Below are 20,383 nucleotides of genomic sequence, written 5' to 3'. Positions count from 1 at the left end.
AATGGTTATAACTCCATGAAAAAAATAGTAAGAGGTCCAATTGAGTTTAGTCAATTAGCATCAATCGAGATTGATTTATCATCAATCAAACTAAAATCGAATAAACTCTATCATTGACTACTTTCTCAAACACATATCAATCTATTGATTTATCATCAATCAAACTAAAGCAGAATAAAAATTATTATTGAATAACTTCTCAAGCACATATCAATTTTCAATTAAGAAGCATAAAATACAATACTAGCATTGTGCTAATCAATGTAGATTCAAGCTTGGCTCTTTCAAACACAATTTTAACAATGCAAATTATTTGACGTCTAGAAAGAATATAGAGAGGAGTAAAGGGATATTATATGCAAATATGGCAATAGTTGGAGGTGAAAGTTGAAAGTAACCCGTGATAAAAAGTGAATCCGCTTTTGTTCAATTATCCGGGGCGTTTTACATTCCAATATTCCCCTTCCACTACAATCCATGAATATCTCCCTCAGCGCTTCCCACGACTAGCGAGGGTTCTTTGCCGATAAAAAGCTTAGTCCCATTTAGCAGAAAGAACCCAGAACCACCCCCGCCCCAAAAAAAGAATCTTCTTGCTCTTGTTCTTTTGCCACTTCTTCAGGAGGAGGGGATTAACTGATTACTTCGTTTCCGTGGGTCCATTTTTGCGTCTGAAATTCTCAGTTATTTTCACAGACTCGAAGCAGACAAAAGATGGGAAGGGGAAAGTTTAAGGGAAAGCCCACCGGTCGCCGCCAATTCTCTACTCCTGAAGAGATGAGTATGTCACTGCTTATTTGGTTTGGATTGAATTAAGTCGGAAATTTCCAGTTTCTGATTGTGGATCTGATTTTTTATTAGATAGATTGATTGAAGGTTTACTTAAATTGGGTCTGTTGTTTGGTTTAGTTTGCAAGCTGTTGGGATCTCTCAGCTGACTTTTGGCTGATCTTTATGATGGGTTTGGTTAATTATTAGATACATATGTATACATACTATATTGTTTGAATAAAAAATTGATGTCTAAGTTTGGATTTCTTTTGAGAAATTGAGTTCGGAATTTTGTTGTCTTATTAAGATTGGGCCTGCTGTAAAGTGTAATTGACTAATTCTGAAACCAACTTTCTGTTGGGTCGGATGGATTGAGAACAAAATTGTCTAGTATTCACGTGGACTAGATTCACGATAAGCTTATACTATCACTTATTTTGAATAAATAAAATAAAGAACACTGTATCATCCAACGTTTGTGTTCCCGTCCATTGTTTGAGATATTACAGTACAGCACAGCTGTGTAGAGTACAGTTGCGTATTAGATTAATAATTGCCTTAATAAGAGAATTTGGTAGCATGGTAGATAGTGTGGTTATCTGTATTAATTATCAGAAATTTGTACTGTGTCTTGTAAGAAATGGCTATGTGCTTGGTTATCTATGAGTTTGGAAGTATATTACTGAAGATGTTGAGAAGGAAGTAGAGAAGTCTAATTAGGAACTATGTACAGAGTTAATAACTCGTGATTTAGTCTTAACAATAGTTTTTGACAATGTCTAATTCTGATCATGTGATTTAGTCTAATATTGGCATTTGTACATGGTGCAGCAGTCAAGTTTGTTGTGCAACTCATATATAGTGTACTGACCTGTCTTTGACTTGTACATGTGAATTTGGGTATTACACGGCCAGGCTTGATTTTGGTATAGCAGTTGTTGAGTTTAAGGTTCTTATAAAGAAGCTTTCATTTACTGAAGAGTGTCAGATTAGTTCATTTGGAGGACCTATTTCTTCTTCATTTTATTTCATGTTTGGGTCCTTTTTGCATGATAAGGGGGCTTTCTTTTTAGCTTTATTTTGTCATTATACATTTTTTTTTTTGGAGTGGAAGGGGTTATTTAGGAATCTGAACCATGCTTGAATCTCTTGATATTTCAGTGTGAGTGGCTTATTAAATTGTAGTCTCTAAAGAAGCTACCGAATTAATAAGTTTCATTATGGAAACTGAAAATCATGCTGTCCATTGTAGTTTCTCACATGTGTTTGAAAATTTCATACATGTGGATTAAGGGTTTGTGTTGAAGTAATGTACAGTTGGTTAACATAGCTTTGTTTCCTCTGACAATGTAACAGTTGCTGGAACATCTGCTCCTCGTCCTCGCACATTCAGACAGGTAGATATATTTGCTTTGAACTCCGGTATATAACAACTCACTGATGGTATTCTACAAATCTCTTTTCTACAGGCTATTCATCTTTGTTTGGGCATGCTTACCCTTTCCTTAAATTCTCCATGATCCGTTTTACGTAATTAATATATTTATTGACTGGTGCGCTGCAAAACATTGAGAACTAAATATCTGAACATTAATCAATGGGATTATTTGGGGTCATGGCTTCAAGTCTACATAACTTAATGGAAAATGAGTTTTGGATGTTCTATATTGTACTTGTTAAACCTATAGAAGTGACTAACTAGGGATGCAGTTGATAAGACAGCATCAGAATGCTTAAGATGTGCACAAAAACTTTTGAGTTACTTGATAAGTGTCAAAAAGATAATTTTGCTATCTGATGTTCAAACACAAATCATTAGTGATGTTTGATAAATTAACTGTATATAGGGAGTCTCGAACTTTACCATTTTGCTGGGCCAAGTAATTGACTTGTGTGTGAAGAGGCATGAGGATGTGAAGGAAGGGTATCGAGGGAACCTTGTCCTCGTACAAATTTATCTCTCCATGTGTGCATGTCATTTGATGCATCATGTTATGTCACAGTGGATATTACAAATTCTTATAAAATGTGAAATACTATTTGAAAAGAAGTATAATTTATTTAAGTAAATGCCCCCTTATATTCATTTCGAAAATAATAGGGGTCAGTAAGATTATGCTTTCTATTGACTGCGGAGGATTGTAATGATACCTTACTTGTAACAAAGAAGGAAAATTCAATTTTGCTGCAGAATTGAACTTTGAAGTGCTGAAAAAATCAATTCACATTATTATACCAAACATTATTCAGCACATAACCACATCGAGAGCTCAGTTGGCAAGCAATTAGGTTACTGTATTGAAAGTGTAATGTTCAGAAAGCTGATACCCCTGGCTTGTATTCCCCAGAGATAATTAGGCAGGGAAGGCTCAAGTTGTGATATATGGAAGGGGGATGCAGAGGAAGAGAGTGTGTGGATAGGGACGAGTTTGAAGAGTGACCCTTATGATGGGTTGGAGGAAAAGTTCTAGTGGTATATAAGTTAAATGCGTCTTTAAGGTTCTAGTGGTATTCAAGTAAATGCGTCTTTTGTTGGCTTTCATTTTGAGATACATCAGTCTAGGATTTCTATCATAGTTATCAAATTGTTTTAGATTATTAAGTCCCATTGTCCTCGCCCTGTCCATCCAATGTGCAAAAGAAGTGGAATAAAATGCCAATGGTAGTTGATTTACTCTTGGTGGATTATGTCAGATTTGGCATAGTTTTGTAAGCTTCTAGGTAAGAGGTGATGTCAATGTATTATGTGTTGGATGGGACAGGATAGTTGAACGGTTTCAAGCTGTTACTTATCTGTTTCCATTTCGTGAATATTAAATATCCATTTGTGCTTTCTTAAATGCTTGGGATCTAAAGGTTTTCTGAGACTGTATGTTGATTGGAACACCACCCCCCCCCCCCCCAAAAAAAAAACACAACAGAAAAAGAAAAAGGTATTCTGGTGCTGCTCTTTCTGACAAACACATTTTATTAAATCTGTGATGCCTTCAGGAAGAAGCTGAAGTGGAAGAAGATGTGAGATCAGAGGAAGAGTCTGAAGAGGAATCTGAGGATGAGGTGGAACTAAGTAAATTGTGGCTTTGTATTGCATGAATAGTATCTCTTTTTAAATTACTGTATTGCATAGTTTAGTGCGATTTATAGTTCTTTGCAGAAAAGGCAGGTGCTTTAACTTACAATTCTTTTTTTTTCTTTTTTTTGGTATTTTCTTTTGTCAGGAGAAGCGTAAAGGCACCCAGGGTGTTATTCAGATTGAGAATCCCAATTTGGCTAAGCCAAAAAATGTGAAAGCTAGAGACATTGATGTAAGAGAGCCTCAAATGATGTGTACACTCTTTTGATTATATCATGGTATCTAGGTTGAACCGTTCCTTGTGTTTTGCAGATGGAGAAAACAACTGAACTTTCACGTCGTGAAAGGTTTGTAATGGTTACTCGTCTATTCTTCTAGTAGTCTACATTGATTATATCAAGCATTTCCTATTTTTATTGTTTGTTTTTGCAGTAGGTGGTTCATGTTTGAATTTTTTTCTGCAATTCTAACAAACTTTTCTTGTTTGCAGAGAGGAGATAGAAAGACAGAAAGCCCATGAAAGGTATATGAAGCTTCAAGAACAGGGGAAAACAGAACAAGCGAGGAAAGATTTAGGTATGCTATTTGCAGTTTGCAACTGAGTTTTGTTAGAAGGTGTTATCTTTGAATTTTTCCATTTAAATTAGAAAATTTAGCATGTCACATAACTCTTAAAAGATCTTGGAGCATGGTTTTTGTACAACTCAATCTGATTCATCTTAAATTGAATGCGCTCATCTACAACTTGCATGATGCTGGAGCAGTATATGTTATTATAGTTGATGGGTTTTTGAAGCATAAGAGTGGGATCTCTTTTATTGATATGTTTCTGTTGCTAACTTAATAACCTTGTTTGGCACTGTAAAAATCCGAGGTCCATTGGTTTTGTAAATGCCATATAGTTTCCTGCACAAACTTGAGCCTTGGCCTTGTTTACTTGTAGATTTGAAATCTGGAAAAAATCTAGCATCTTCTCCATTCTTTCCCAGTGTTTTCTTTCCTTTTTTATTTGTGTTTGGCATACTAATATGTGATTGCCTTTGTGGATTAGGACTTCTAAGCATGACACTGACTTATTATCTTTGTTTCATTCTTTGCGGATGAGATGATGATTGATTGGCTGATATACTCGGCCTTGAATGCTGCTTAGTTTTGAAAGATGATGTACTTCCACAAAACTTATGTCGACTAAACATTGTTGAACTTGCAGAACGCTTAGCCCTTATAAGGCAACAAAGAGCAGAGGCTGCTAAAAAACGTGAAGAGGAGAAAGCTGGTAGTTTTCATTTTTTTAACTGTTCAACATGCTATTTTATTTATCCCGAGTCTACAACTTGAGGCTAAGTCTCGTTGATTACTCTTGCAGCCAAAGAGCAGAAGAAGGTGGAAGCTCGCAAATGAGGTTGATAGATTCCAAGATGTGAAATTAGTATTTTGATGGTTTAAAAGCAGTTAGTAGTTTCTACAGTTAAAGATTGTTATACAGCCATGTTGGCCAATTGTTAAGACTGATGTTTCTCATAAGTTTGACAATTCGTGGTTGTTGAAACAAGATCAATACCTTTCAGTATTTTTGCCTTATGTTCTGTAACACAAGTTGCACAATGGCGTATATTTGGCCTTAACGGTTCTATGAAGTGTATGCCTGTCTTTGTTGAATTACGGAAATTCTGAAACAAAATGGGATCTAGGTAACCTATTTGAATAGCTTGTGACACAGAGTTTGCTCTGTTAACAGCTTGGCTGTTGTTTTGGCTCCCTTGAAGTACCGGGCTGATACGGGCATGCAGTATTCCTGCAGGCTGCAGTTGAGTGATAACTTTGGGGTAGGAGTCATTCAGAAGCGTCTTTAATTTAGTTACAAAAAAAAATCATAAACTATTTTCGAGATGTATTATATATTCCACTTCCACAATCCCCAGTATTCATTTTCGCCTTGTGCCAGTATTTTTTGCCTTGCACAAGCTTGTGTTCATGGTCAATGCAAGAGCTAATATTGTTTGTTTCTTTGTTGAATGATACTCGAACATTGAGTTGATCCTTCATATGCTGCTGTGTCCGGTGTTAAACCTTTAATTTGCTTGAATGGTGGCCACGCAATTTATTTGCATTTGGATGTACACAAATTGTGAGTGAGACCAATACCATGCGTCTTAATTGTGATAATGTAGGTGTATCTTGGCTTTTATTCAGCATCATTAGTAACACAACTAGATGCTCTACTGACCACTGGGGGTTTGGTCCATTGCTCAGGAGAAGGCTCTTAAAGTTCTCTCCTCAAATTTAGGGTTCGAATTCTAGATCCGAAAAATGGCAGTCGGGAATGGGAAAGGTGTGAGGATGAGGTTAGAGGTCTCCTTAAATTTAGGACTCGTATTCTAGGTTAAAAAATGATAGTTGAGAATGAGAAGGGTGTGAGGGTGGGATGGGAGATTAAAAGAAAAAAAGGTAGACATGATACCACATCCTTTTACAAGATTACACGTTTACGACCATAAAAAATTGGCTTTGTTGATCCACGGGATTGTGGAGATTGTTAGCAAATTCATGGTAGGTGAGTAAAGCAAAACGTGTTTGTTTTCTTTTTCTTTTTCTTTTTAATAAAGATGACGTAATACAAAAATATGAAAGTTAAAAAGGACAATACATAGCAGATGGTTCCCAAATCCTAATTCCTACAATCATTGTCCATGAGATGAATAATTGTAGTATTACTTAACTGGTGCATGTATCTATCGAGAAGAGAAATATCAAAGGCTTCATTTATATTGTCGACTAGTTTTCAGTTAGACCTATCGTGTTTCAGTTTTTGACCTATATGCTTCTGGACTACTAATCTAGATTTAATACATTTGGTCTTTTATATTCATGAAATTTATCCGTTTGGATTGTATTTTTTGGAGAACTTTTGGGTATAAATTACTGTAGTATTTTTTTTAGGATATAATGTATGTGAGGTGAAAAGATAATTGAAAATTATGTACAAACAATATTCACGAAAAAATGTAAAAAATTTTCTCCAAATAAATCACAATTCAAACGAGGCTATAGGCATATTGAATTCTAGCCCGTGTTCTGATCTTGTAATTTTAATGCACTGGTACTTTGTGTCCGCGAAATGTAAACTTCTTAAAAAAAGAAAAGGGAAGGTAAACTTCTAATTTGTGATAATTTGTAAAATACATATGCTTCTAACAAGTAGGATAAATCACCAAAAATACATCAATTCGCTTTATAGCCGAAATAGAGTAAATTATATTTTGATTTTTTTTAAAAAATTAATTCTATCTTCATTTGCTTTATTCATGGATTATCCATACTTTTTTTAATTCATTCAATATCAGTCAGAAATATGTGATTATACCATGGAGAACTCATTTAATTTTATTATATGTAATAAATATTATGTGTTAATTGAGAAAAGGTTTAGCCAACGAGTTGTTTAGTCAAATTTTTTACCTAACATTTTCTTCTAAAACATTTTCAGCGTACAAGGACAAAAGGTTGAAGCGCTAGTTCATGGTATAGATATAGAATTTTTCAACAAATTTTTTGACACCTATAACTGGTGCTACATTTCCAATGCAAAAGTTCAATGCATTTTGACCACAAAGTTCCACCAAAAAAAAATGAACATTGATGGATCATCAACACCACATCTGCTATCCAACAAATTGATAGGCGACTCATTTCAGGTGTCTCTATCTCCCACCTTAACAGAAATTACAAAATAAGTACAATCCAAATTTTGTTTTAAAAACTAACAAGCAAGTATGCCTCTTAAATAACACTATCAAAAAATTCATATATTCAAACCTTCTTGCAATTGCCATTCACATTCAACCACAATCTATAACAGCAGATCCATGAATTAGACAAGTTATCATTATTGATCAACAGTTGGACTAATACCTATCTAATTAATAAAAACGCACTATAGATATATTCTCACCAAGAATGTTATACAGCTTTCAACCAATGACACTAATTCTTTGGCGTGAATATGGTTTGTTTGGATTGGCCTTTATTTCCCCAAATATATTTGCTTACATCATCTTTACAATTTCCAATACGCCTTTTTACCTTCCCAATTACCTTTTCATCGCATATACATCACATCACAAAAAGTGCTACAGTAAAAATATCTCAACTAACTTACAATCCAAACAAACAACAATGAGAACCAATCAACCAACCAATAGTTGACATTGCTCCTGCCCCTTTGTAAGCATCATCCCACAATAAGTAATACAAAAATTACAAATCTTCAAGAGGAGCTATTACACTAAAAAATAGCTTCTAATAGTATATTCAAAACTTTTGTAACTCTCAACCTATCTACAAGATAATAGAGACAATACAAGGAAAGACACAACTACAACAAACTACTAGCATCTACAAGAAAAAGTTAAATCCAATAGATTACTACTTTAGTTTCATGCAAATACAAGAAGCACTGTGAAGGAAACTTATGAATTCCATTTTTACCTAATCTTCTATTTTTATACTTTAATATACAATTACACTTAGGGTGCGTTTGGTTCTATAGAATTAGAATTGAATTAGAATCAAAATTCTGTAGAATTGGAATTCTATGAATTGGAATTCCAAGTCATTCCAATTCTTTTGTTTGGGAAATACATAGAATTGATACGGAATTTATTTGGAATTCCAAATTCTTTGTTTGCATGAGAGAAGAATTCATTAGGAATTAGAATTATTTTCAAGAAAATTTGCTTACATAAAATTTTTCTTTTTTTCTTTTTTCTATATAATAATTTCTTTTTTTCTTACATTTAGCTAATTTTTACTAAAGATTTAAAAGAAAAAACCATTTTGTGCCTTTAATAATTTATTTTTTCTCACTCTCATATCAATTTCTTTGGAGAGCATTTCCTTTAGCATGTTTTGATCCATTATCCCTTTTTGTGAAGAAATATTTCCCCATCTCAGCCGTGGTATTTTCAACTGTGTTTTGATATATTATAATAAAGCACAATTCTTTCTTATTTCTAATACTTATGCAAAATTCAAAAAAGATTTCATCAATCATAATAGCTATGCACAACTAAAACTCAAACTCCTTCATTAAGTACCAATGGCATGATAAAACTATGAGAGAGGAAAAGTTTAATTTGAAGCAATTTTTCACTCATGTGACAATAACTACAAAATCAAGAAGCAATATTTCATGCAAAAAAAAGATAAGAAAACAATCAGTTACAAATAAATCCTACATATGTAACAAAAACACTTGATCAAATGCTTGAACTGTATAAACCAAAAAGCTAAAAACTATCAGTTACAAATAAATCCTAACTCAAGAGGCCAACTATATAAACCAATTTCTGTTTCGCCCTTTTCCACCCCTGCTCCAACCGCCTTGTCCTGTTTCTGTCTCTGTTTTATTTTCTTCAGTAAATAAATAGAAACTTAAAAACAAAAAAAAATCCAGTCAAAAACGCATATCTCCAAATACCCCTTTGTCTGTTCATATCAATTCTTCACTTAGGTAGATGCGCATTGAGCTGTAAGGAGAGTTGATAGCCACAAATTGTATATGTTCAGGCATAACTCTGCAGATCAGAGGTCAAGAGAAAGTACTTCAATGAAGCAGCAGATATAACATTTCAACGCCCAGTTTTGGGACGTTTCATTCCACTAGTATTGAGAGGTGACATGTTGCCACTTGGTCCTGGACTCTCTTCTCTAAAATTTGAGTTCAGCATGGCTAGTTCATGAAGCTGCTACCTCTTTATATGGTCCTGAGACTCATCCTGCAAGAAAAGAAAATAAGGAACATCAGTTGAAACCAGGTTAACTTGATTTCCATCAAGGGTTCACACCAGAACTTGTGATGACATTTACTGAGGCTATACACAAATTTCAGCTAGATTTGACTATGAAGTTCAGCGACTGAACTTCATGGTCAAATTCATCTTCTCATTCTATGGTTAATTGGACTTCAATGTCAAAAAAGAGGGGTGAAAAAAGAAGAGTAACATCAATTATCTCAAGTAGTTAACTTATGCAATTCTGAAGAAAATTATGTAGCATACCACAGGCTTTTGATTTAAATAATTGAACTCAAACCCACTCCAGTCACAGCACCACAAATTAGTGAGAGGAAGCAGAAACAAAAGCAGACCTTCAATCATTAAGAAATGCACAAGTTGACCAGAAAGGTCAAAATATCAATTATCAAGATAACTAACAGCAATCTGCAGAGATAAGCAAAACATAAGCCCATGGTCAAAAAATTTCAGAAAGTTTTCACCTCAAGCGAATTTCCTCCTTTACAGAATCTTTGGCATCATCTGTAGTAGTAACTACGAAAAGCAGCTTGGATCTCACAGTATTCAGAACGAGGACACGCTCAGCAGCCACCTGCAAACTTAAGCAATTGTACTAAAATCACCAAAAAGAATAATCATCCAGGAGCAAATCCAAGTTAAGGAAGTAATGAAACAGCGGTCATCAGTTAATAGAATTCGTCTTCCACAATCAACTACACATCATAATTCCACAACCAACTTTGCAGAAACTAAGTAAATTGCGGAACTCTGAGATAAAGAACTCATCCATAAACATATGATTCTAACATCAGAAACTATTCATTACCTTGAATTGCAGAAAAGGTTTATCATGAGTTCATTGATCAAATTAAAGAGAAATCAAGAAACAGAGATACAAGGAACCAAAATCAATTAACCCTATTAACCAAGTAACAAGAATCAGTCAAATTAATATAATACAAAAAATGAACTAATGGAGAAAAAGAAGAAATTCTTACCAGAGCTGCAAGGATATGATCAATCCTCTCTTTAATCCCGAAATCAGGAATCCAGTATCTACACAAAGTAAAACACGAAATATAGACACAATGATAGTAAAAATAACAAGAGGGGAAAAATGAAAAAAGAAGAAGAAGAAAAGGAAACTGAAACCAACTTTATCCACGCATGACAATAAACTCTCCATCATTGAACAAATCTGGTGGCCAATTTGCCAGTATCGTAGTCAAGTTCGACCACAATTCCGTCACAAAATTCAAGCTCAAGCGGAGAAAAGCGGATGCATTCGCTTTCACCTCCCCGGAATATACGAATCTCCAAAGAAGAGAGCACTTGGAGGGGTGGCAGGAATGGTGAAGAGTAGAGGGATGGTCGGAGGAGCGAAGGGCAATGGGGGTGGTGGTCGTGTGAGAGGCAAAATGTTAAAGCTGAGATGGAAGCGGCGGTGGAGAGCAAGAGCCATTGAGCCGAGCAAGCGGTGAATTAGACAGAAAGAGGGAAGCGAATAAACTTGACCCGATTTTTATTTTTTACCCACATTAGACCCGCGTGTAGACCCGTTTTTTAGGGTTTAGACGTGGAATTGGAATCAGAATTCTTTTGGTCTGATAAAGAATTCAATTCATGGAATTGAAACCTCTTGGAATTAGAATTCAATGCCAATTCCATGGAAAATGCAGCATCCAAACACAAGAATTAGAATTGGGGTTCCAATTATAATTCTAAACCCCAATTCTATGGTTATCAAACGCACCCTTAGTCTTTTAATGGCTCTCTTTTTCTTATTACAAATTATACTTCTATACTATAACGCCAAACAATGGGTTGTGGTGTATTCTATAGATATAGATATATTGTTGTCAAATTCCATGACTATTGGGGTGAAATTGCAGCGATTGTCGCCGAAATAATGAACAGCGACAATCAGTTTGGGTGAAAATCAACTAGTGGCGTAAACTTTTTGTCAATTTACAACAGCTCAGTCTATGGATATTATTGTCATCTTATGTTATCAGATAGAAGATTAACCAAAAGGAGAGTGTTAATATCATATCACTTCTCTAAAAAGAATTGGAGGAGGCAAAATGGCAGTCTTGGCATATATAGTTACCACTTACAAGGTGACTACATATAATTCACCTGTATGCAATATCGAGTTTTATTATGCTTTTGTACCGTGTATTTTGAGAGCACAGAGGCCAGGCTAGACATTGGCCAGTTTTTTTAAGGGTTAATTACGATTAAATCCTACCTCATTTTTCACTTTACCCCTTAACCTTTAATTTTGCTCACTTAACCCTCTTATAGGACAAAATTACCCTTCCATTATTTTGACTTTTCATTTACCTTTTTTCCTGTCTTTTATTTCTTTTTCTCTTTCTTCTCTCTTTCATCCTTCCCAGTAGAAAACTCCATCTCAATGGAAATTTTTATTTTGAGTTTGTATTTGCATTTCTGGGGTGAAGGTTTAAAAAGCATTAAAAACTAATTTTGATTTTTTGTATGATGTCACGTGTCACAAATTTCAATTGATAATTATTAATCAGGTCACAATTTCATCTTATGATATTTTCTTGATAATAAAATGAGAAACTAGAAAGGAAAGAGGAAAAATCAAAATTAAAAGAATTGAAAGGCTAAAAATTGTATTTTAGGAAAGTGATTTGAATATTTTTTTAATCATTTAAGGAGAAGATAGATCTCTGCAATTTCTCTTTTTTAATTCAAATCATTAAGATGAAAATTTTTGTCGAAAAGAGGAAGAATTAAAGAAAGAAGAAAGAGGCAAAGAAAATAAAAGAGCAAAAAAGGGGAAAGAAAAAAAATAAAAGAGAAAAATAAGAGTTTAGAATAATAGAGGGATAATTTTGTCCAATGGGGTAGAAAGTGAGACAAAAAAATGATTAGGAGATAAAGTGAGAAATGTGATATACTTTAGAAGATTAATTGTGATTAATTTAGATTAAAGTAATAATAGAGTGATATACCCTTTACCTTTGGAGTAGGCATGTCAAGTTATCAATGGATGGAGATTACCCAAATATACCATTAGGTCCATGATGGATCTGGATCCAACTTTTTAAGTCTAGATTCTGTAGAAGAAATATGGGTCGAGATGCGTTTTTGTTGCGTACAATGCGAAGCAAATTTACAGAGTGTCTTACAGTGTTTTATTACTTTAAAATACTTGACACTAAAGTAGTTTGAAAGTGCTAGTATTTTCAGTTTCGCGTAAATGGCTTTCAATCATTAACTTCCATTCGCAGAATTCTGATTACATAACAACAACTGGATACAAATGCTTGCATCGACAAGAAAAGGTGAAAAAAGTGGAGTTTCAGTTACATGCAAACTGAACTGGACAAGGACGGTGTACGCGATTAAAATTCCATTGTCTACAAACGGATCCAGCTGCATCCCAAGAATTTTAAAAATCTCATTTGCTCCCTTATAAATTTTATAAATTTTGTTTGTATTGTGAATTTAAACTTACAAAATTATTCTGATATCAATTACTTGCTGTACTCCCCCTATAGCTTGAGAATTTGGTATTCATTAGATATATGTTTTACATTTTACTTTTGCCCCACAAAAATTTCAAAAATGTTATTAGCAAATAGGAGTATAAATGAACACAATCAAACCAAATACTCTAGTATTGAAGCTTGTCAATCTATTTTAACAAGTTTAAAATTGTTTTTAGGTTTGGCTTATTTATTCATCAAGCCGAATTCATATGAGTTTTTAAAGAGGCGAATTCATATTTCTTCGTATGAATTTTATGTTAATCAAGCCAAGTTTGAACCAATTTGAAAGTTTACCAAATACAAAATGTAATTCATGTTTGATTTAATTGGTTAGAGAATCAATATAAATAAGCTATTATCAAATTATATTTAATCATATTTCATAAAATGAATTTTTCATCCTTCATATTTCACAAAATAAATTTTTTCGTCCCTCATATTTTACAAAATTAAAATTTTCATTCTTCATTGATTATGCGTACGAATAATCTTTTCTTATTTTTGAAAACTAATGTATATGTCTATTTGATTTCATCTAAACAGTACAAATAGCATGTGATATAGTTGTATTTGATTTCATTTAACAAATATATTATATGCTATTCGTACTGTTCAGGTGAAATCAAATAGTTATATATATGGGTTAAAAAAAAGAAACTATTCATACACATGATCAATGAAGGATGAAAAAATTCATTTTATAAAATGTAAAAAATGAAAAAATTTATTTTTTAAAATATGAGGGACAAAAATATTGATTTTGTAAAATGTGAGGGATAAAAAAAATAAATTATGTAAAATTTGATATGACAAATTTGCCCCTAAAAACTGATCACATGTAAGGTATGTGGTGGATTCTAACGAAAAATCAGTCAAAAATTTAGATAAGAACCAAACTTGATCAATGTAAATTTATAAGGGATGTGAAATTATATTTTTAAAAGTGAAGGACGAAAAAAATTATTTTGTTGGTATTTGGGCCATGGGGATCTGGGGCCAGCCCAGCCAGGAGGTCGGTTTTGTTACATTCCCATAAATAAAACGTCGCAGCGCCGAAGTTTTAGCCTGTCATTAGACGAGTTAGGGCTTCGTCCTATTACCAGAAATACAGAGTAAACGAAATTAGGGCGTCGTTGGTTCATCCATGGCAGAGATTGAGGTACCTTGGGATGATGCTGGAAGAGGAGGGATTGCGGTGGTTGGAGATTTGAAAGAGTCATCGTCGCCGGTCCATAAGAAGCAGAGATCGGACGAAAAAGATGAACTGGAGTTTTATGACGAAGACATTCGGCAAATAAATTTACAAGCTGATCAATTGGTTTATACCGAAAAAGACCATGCCTTGGATAGCATCATTTCAATTCTGAACGACTACTACCCTGATGGCTGCAATGACGAGAATGATGTATGGTTTAAGTACTGGCGACAGCTCGTAGATAGCGAGGTACCGGGGTTTGTCTTTGTCCCTTTGTTCCTTTCGTCCTCCCCATGCTATGCCTGCCTTCACTGGCAATTCTATCTTTGTTGCCCGTATTGTTTATTTAAATTTGTTGTATTCTGAAATTCCTGTCGCTTTGCTTTTGTATGTGTTGCCCAGGGCTTTGATATTGACCCTATCCCGTACCATGATACTACGAAGCTGCCTATCCCGTACCATGATACTAGGAACCTGGCCTTCGTTCCATTACTGGAGTTGGAAAATTATCCAGGCATTCATGAGCGTATTATTAAACAGGCAAACCTTGCAATTGAGCATCACAACCAAAAGAAAGTATGCCTTCTTTTTCTTGCTATATTGCATTCCTCCTTCTTTTGATACCCCCCATAAATCAGCCGTAGTTAATGTCTTTTGATTAACTTCTTGGAAAGAAATTATTTATTTATTCTGCAGGACACAGACTATGAGTTTGCGAAGGTTGAGAAGGCAAACGCACGATTTTGGGGTCCAACTGGTGCCAATTTTTATATTACCTTCCTGGCCAAGGATTCTTATGCTGCTTGTGGTTTGACTACCTTTCAAGCTCTGGTATGGGAAGGTGCAGAACCTGATGAATACTATGTCAAGTTCTGCAGGCCTAAAGTAGTTGCAAATTGACTTATCTCTTGTAAGTAGTTGCAAATAGGTAAGTACTTTTGCTAACCTGTTCCAATGCGTTAGCTATGAAGGCAATCAAGTCAATTTTGTGCATTGCTCAAACATTTTAATTCTTGCATGCTAATTCCGTTTAGCAAATTTGTTCATGATGCAATGGAAATATGAGGTTGGAAAGCTACGTACTTCATAGCTCCTTATTGTACTCAAATGACTCCAAAAGTGTCGAATCCTTGAAATCTTGCATATTTTAAGAAACTAAATTCTTATGACAAGCATCCGTTAAGTAAACAAATTACTCAATTTTCCCTGCCAAATATATGCCTTGTTCCTTTCTCCCACCCCATTATCATTATCCCCTGAGGGGGGTGTTGGTTGGTTCAGATAGGAGAAAAGAAGGCAACTTTCTTTTCGGGCTGCTTTGCATGGGCATTTATCTACCGCAAGCATCTGGTAACGCCATGAGTACCACATTTCGGGAAACCCGTAGCAGAACAACACAACACTAGATCCGGCCCCTATCTCAGCAACATGAATTTGCAACCCTCTTACTATTATATATTTGTGTCCTATCCCATCCTTATCTATTTTGTCAACTTTTAACACTCCTTTGGGATATGATATGCTAAAGATGAGATCTCTTTTGAGTTTGCCGAATCCTTGGGCACCAAAAGCTAAACCGCTTGTATTTTTGAATTCAAAAACCTCTGTTCCATCTTCTTCTTTGTCAAAACCAGTTAGGAGCACGGCATGTTCCCCAATGTATCTGTCGATTGAAGATTTTCCTTTATATACTCCCTGCAAAAAATTCACAAATTTTAGTTTTACCACTCACCCAATGTCCACTAATATTAGTTGCTTCTTATCTAATGCCAACCTGGCCAATTTCTCCAGATTCCTTGAAGTTGGGGTAATATAAAGACATTAGACCAACAACTGGAAACCCTTTTATTATGTCATCAACTTCTCGTTTTTGCTTTTGCACTTGGTCAGCCTTGAGTTCATGGTCAGGGAGTAGGGTTCGATTATCGTAGCTAGTGACAAAAATTCTCGTTGCCTACAAATTTTGAAATAATTTAATTGTTTAACATATTATTCTAAACCAAATTGCAGATATAAAGGTATGCATTTCATCTTACCTGAGTTCATGGTCAGGGAGTAGGGTTCGACTATCGTAGCTAGTGACAAAAATTCTCGTTGCCTACAAATTTTGAAATAATTTAATTGTTAACATATTATTCTAAACCAAATTGCAGATATAAAGGTATGCATTTCATCTTACCTGAAGGGGCGGCCGACAACTAATACAGTCATGAATATACGGATATTCACTACTCAGGGTAAGACCTCTTGCTTTAGCATAGTCAAAGAGTCTAACTGTGTGGTATGCTTCAAATCTCTGTTGTTTGATGTCTTCATCTCTGGCCCCATCCCTCCTTTTTACACAGTTGAGAATTTTTTGCATGGATAAGGGGATTTGTGACTCTTCCCTGTGACAAGTCTGATATTGGGATGCGATTGCTTCTGAACCAACAACTGCCCAACAGACATTTGTACAAAATTTTAATAATTGTGATTTCAGTTGAAATTGAAAAACTATAATTTTCTTTTAAAACTCAAAAGACTTACTCGTTCTTACTTTCCGGACAGGGAGCAGGACATGAGGTTCAGATCGCCATGAAAAAGATTCCTATAAGTAAAGAAATAAAAGTTTGTAAACAACTTATACTAAGCATCAACCTATAGTTTAAGTATTATATAATTTTTTATGGCAAATCCAAGTGCCATCACAAAGATGCAAAAACGAATTAAAAAAATAAAAAAAAATCTAAGGCATAACAAGTAACGACACTGTTGTGGTACAGAACCAGAATTGTTGCAGGAAATGGAAATAAGTAGACTTCAGAAATGAATTTAGCAGGTTTGCAGACACAATGAATTCAAACGAAAACCTTCATTGCATTCATTAATGGGGGTTAACTCCGGAACTGAATCAGACTTGGCGGGAAAAGTGTAGAAGTGGAAAACAGAATTGGGGTTAACTCCGGAACTGATGAGGGGTTTTGGAGTGTTTCTTGATAATGTTCGGATACAATGGGGGTTAACTGGCGGGAACTGATGGGGGGATGCAAGCCCTGTTCGTCCAAAGTTCTGAGACATCACCCTACGGGCTTTTCAGTGGCAGGGGCCAAAATGTGTATATATATATCTATCTGCTATATGTAATTTGGAACGGAGGTAAGGGAGGTTAATGCAAACTAAATGCTTAATGGCCGTCCTTGAGATCCTGATAGGTGTATTAATCAGTAGTAACTAAGGTTTTTTGTTCGACTTTCAATAATTCTTTTTCTCTTTTTAAATTAAAAAATGAATTAAATTACTCAATATTCAAAATGCACTTGGCTTGTTAAAGATTCCTTCAAACTTAATTTGCTAACTAATCAAGCTAGACAATTTTGTTTGTAGTTTTAAATTTTCTACACCTAAAAATTGATTTTCTCAAATTTAAGTGAAATACTGATTATGTTTTCTCCTTGTATTCGTATATTTTGATGTGCGTGTGTATGTAGTTGGGACTAGTGCGGGCAGGCACTTAATTTTATTAATGTACGTTCGCAATTTTCAAATATACAACAAATCTTAATCGTTGAAACGTATGAGCAATAGCAATTTTCTCATAAGTTTCTTATCTTTTTATTTAAATTTGAGAAAATCAATTTTTAGGTGTAGAAAATTTAAAACTACAAACAAAATTGTCTAGCTTGATTAGTTAGCAAATTAAGTTTGAAGGAATCTTTAACAAGCCAAGTGCATTTTGAATATTGAGTAATTTAATTCATTTTTTAATTTAAAAAGAGAAAAAGAATTATTGAAAGTCGAACAAAAAACCTTAGTTACTACTGATTAATACACCTATCAGGATCTCAAGGACGGCCATTAAGCATTTAGTTTGCATTAACCTCCCTTACCTCCGTTCCAAATTACATATAGCAGATAGATATATATATACACATTTTGGCCCCTGCCACTGAAAAGCCCGTAGGGTGATGTCTCAGAACTTTGGACGAACAGGGCTTGCATCCCCCCATCAGTTCCCGCCAGTTAACCCCCATTGTATCCGAACATTATCAAGAAACACTCCAGAACCCCTCATCAGTTCCGGAGTTAACCCCATTCTGTTTTCCCCTTCTACACTTTTCCCGCCAAGTCTGATTCAGTTCCGGAGTTAACCCCCATTAATGAATGCAATGAAGGTTTTCGTTTGAATTCATTGTGTCTACAAACCTGCTAAATTCATTTCTGAAGTCTACTTATTTCCATTTCCTGCAACAATTCTGGTTCTGTACCACAACAGTGTCGTTACTTGTTATGCCTTAGATTTTTTTTTTTTTTAATTCGTTTTTGCATCTTTGTGATGGCACTTGGATTTGCCATAAAAAATTATATAATACTTAAACTATAGGTTGATGCTTAGTATAAGTTGTTTACAAACTTTTATTTCTTTACTTATAGGAATCTTTTTCATGGCGATCTGAACCTCATGTCCTGCTCCCTGTCCGGAAAGTAAGAACGAGTAAATCTTTTGAGCTTTAAACGAAAATTATAGTTTTTCAATTTCAACTGAAATCACAATTATTAAAATTTTGTACAGATGTCTGTTGGGCAGTTGTTGGTTCAGAAGCAATCGCATCCCAATATCAGACTTGTCACAGGGAAGAGTCACAAATCCCCTTATCCATGCAAAAATTCTCAACTGTGTAAAAAGGAGGGATGGGGCCAGAGATGAAGACATCAAACAACAGAGATTTGAAGCATACCACACAAGTTAGACTCTTTGACTATGCTAAAGCAAGAGGTCTTACCCTGAGTAGTGAATATCCGTATATTCATGACTGTATTAGTTGTCGGCCGCCCCTTCAGGTAAGATGAAATGCATACCTTTATATCTGCAATTTGGTTTAGAATAATATGTTAACAATTAAATTATTTCAAAATTTGTAGGCAACGAGAATTTTTGTCACTAGCTACGATAGTCGAACCCTACTCCCTGACCATGAACTCAAGGCTGACCAAGTGCAAAAGCAAAAACGAGAAGTTGATGACATAATAAAAGGGTTTGCAGTTGTTGGTCTAATGTCTTTATATTACCCCAGCTTCAAGGAATCTGGAGAAATTGGCCAGGTTGGCATTAGATAAGAAGCAACTAATATTAGTGGACATTGGGTGAGTGGTAAAACTAAAATTTGTGAATTTTTTGCAGGGAGTATATAAAGGAAAATCTTCAATCGACTGATACATTGGGGAACATGCCGTGCTCCTAACTGGTTTTGACAAAGAAGAAGATGGAACAGAGGTTTTTGAATTCAAAAATACAAGCGGTTTAGCTTTTGGTGCCCAAGGATTCGGCAAACTCAAAAGAGATCTCATCTTTAGCATATCATATCCCAAAGGAGTGTTAAAAGTTGACAAAATAGATAAGGATGGGATAGGACACAAATATATAATGGCAAGAGGGTTGCAAATTCATGTTGCTGAGATAGGGGCCGGATCTAGTGTTGTGTTGTTCTGCTACGGGTTTCCCGAAATGTGGTACTCATGGCGTCACGTTATTATATCCCAAATATGCTATTTTTGTTGAAGGCATATCCCAAATATGTTAACTATTTAAATTCTATGTACATAAATACTAGTATTCTTTAACGGGTAATAAAATAGTATTCTTTAATGTGTACATTATGAAATATGGATTTGGACTAACCTCAATCAAGAATGAATTTCAAAATAAATACATAAAAAAGGCGTGGTATTTGGGCCATGGGTAGAGCTTTTAACAAGCCTAATCGAGCCGAATATTTGGTGTTCAGATCTGTTCATATATTATACAAATAGGGTCCGAATTCGACTCGAATATTAACAAATTATAAATATTGTTTAAATTTGATTCGTTTATTTGTATAAATATTCAAGCTCAAGCTCAACCTCGATTCGTTAAACTATTTGAGCTCGAATTCGAGTTCGAATTTGATTTTAAATTTATTTAATTATATTTTAATAAATAATACATTATTTAGAATAAGTTTAATGGTATTTATTGATTTTTAAAAAATAATTAATGCTAATTTAT

General features: G+C 34.6%; 2 protein-coding genes across 6 annotated transcripts; both read left to right on the top strand.

Moving 5' to 3' along the window:
• Nucleotides 1-450: 450 nt before the first annotated feature.
• On the top strand, nt 451-5,506 carry LOC113761149 (28 kDa heat- and acid-stable phosphoprotein). The gene is made up of 8 exons (XM_027304008.1): nt 451-781; nt 2,128-2,168; nt 3,763-3,828; nt 3,990-4,076; nt 4,157-4,191; nt 4,335-4,420; nt 5,055-5,120; nt 5,211-5,506. Exons 1-8 carry the CDS (start codon nt 715-717, stop codon nt 5,243-5,245), a joined length of 483 nt encoding a protein of 160 aa, XP_027159809.1. The 5' UTR covers nt 451-714; the 3' UTR covers nt 5,246-5,506.
• Nucleotides 5,507-14,253: 8,747 nt separating this feature from the next.
• LOC113760525 lies at nt 14,254-19,945 on the top strand. Of its 5 annotated transcripts, none has more exons than XM_027303144.1 (4): nt 14,254-14,610; nt 14,764-14,937; nt 15,058-15,289; nt 19,520-19,945. In XM_027303144.1, the coding sequence occupies exons 1-3, from the start codon at nt 14,311-14,313 to the stop codon at nt 15,259-15,261; spliced, it is 678 nt and encodes a 225-aa protein (XP_027158945.1). In that variant the 5' UTR covers nt 14,254-14,310; the 3' UTR covers nt 15,262-15,289; nt 19,520-19,945. The 5 variants fall into 5 exon arrangements, with proteins under 5 accessions (XP_027158945.1, XP_027158943.1, XP_027158944.1 ...); XM_027303142.1 differs by lacking the exon at nt 19,520-19,945 and adding an exon at nt 16,515-16,586; XM_027303143.1 differs by lacking the exon at nt 19,520-19,945 and adding an exon at nt 16,372-16,398.
• The last annotated feature ends 438 nt before the right edge of the window (nt 19,946-20,383 follow it).

This window comes from Coffea eugenioides, chromosome 2 (assembly GCF_003713205.1).
Source record: "Coffea eugenioides isolate CCC68of chromosome 2, Ceug_1.0, whole genome shotgun sequence".
NCBI classification, from domain to species: Eukaryota; Viridiplantae; Streptophyta; class Magnoliopsida; order Gentianales; family Rubiaceae; genus Coffea; species Coffea eugenioides.
The sequence above is the reverse complement of the archived record's forward strand: the minus strand, read 5'-3'. Positions and strand labels throughout refer to the sequence as shown.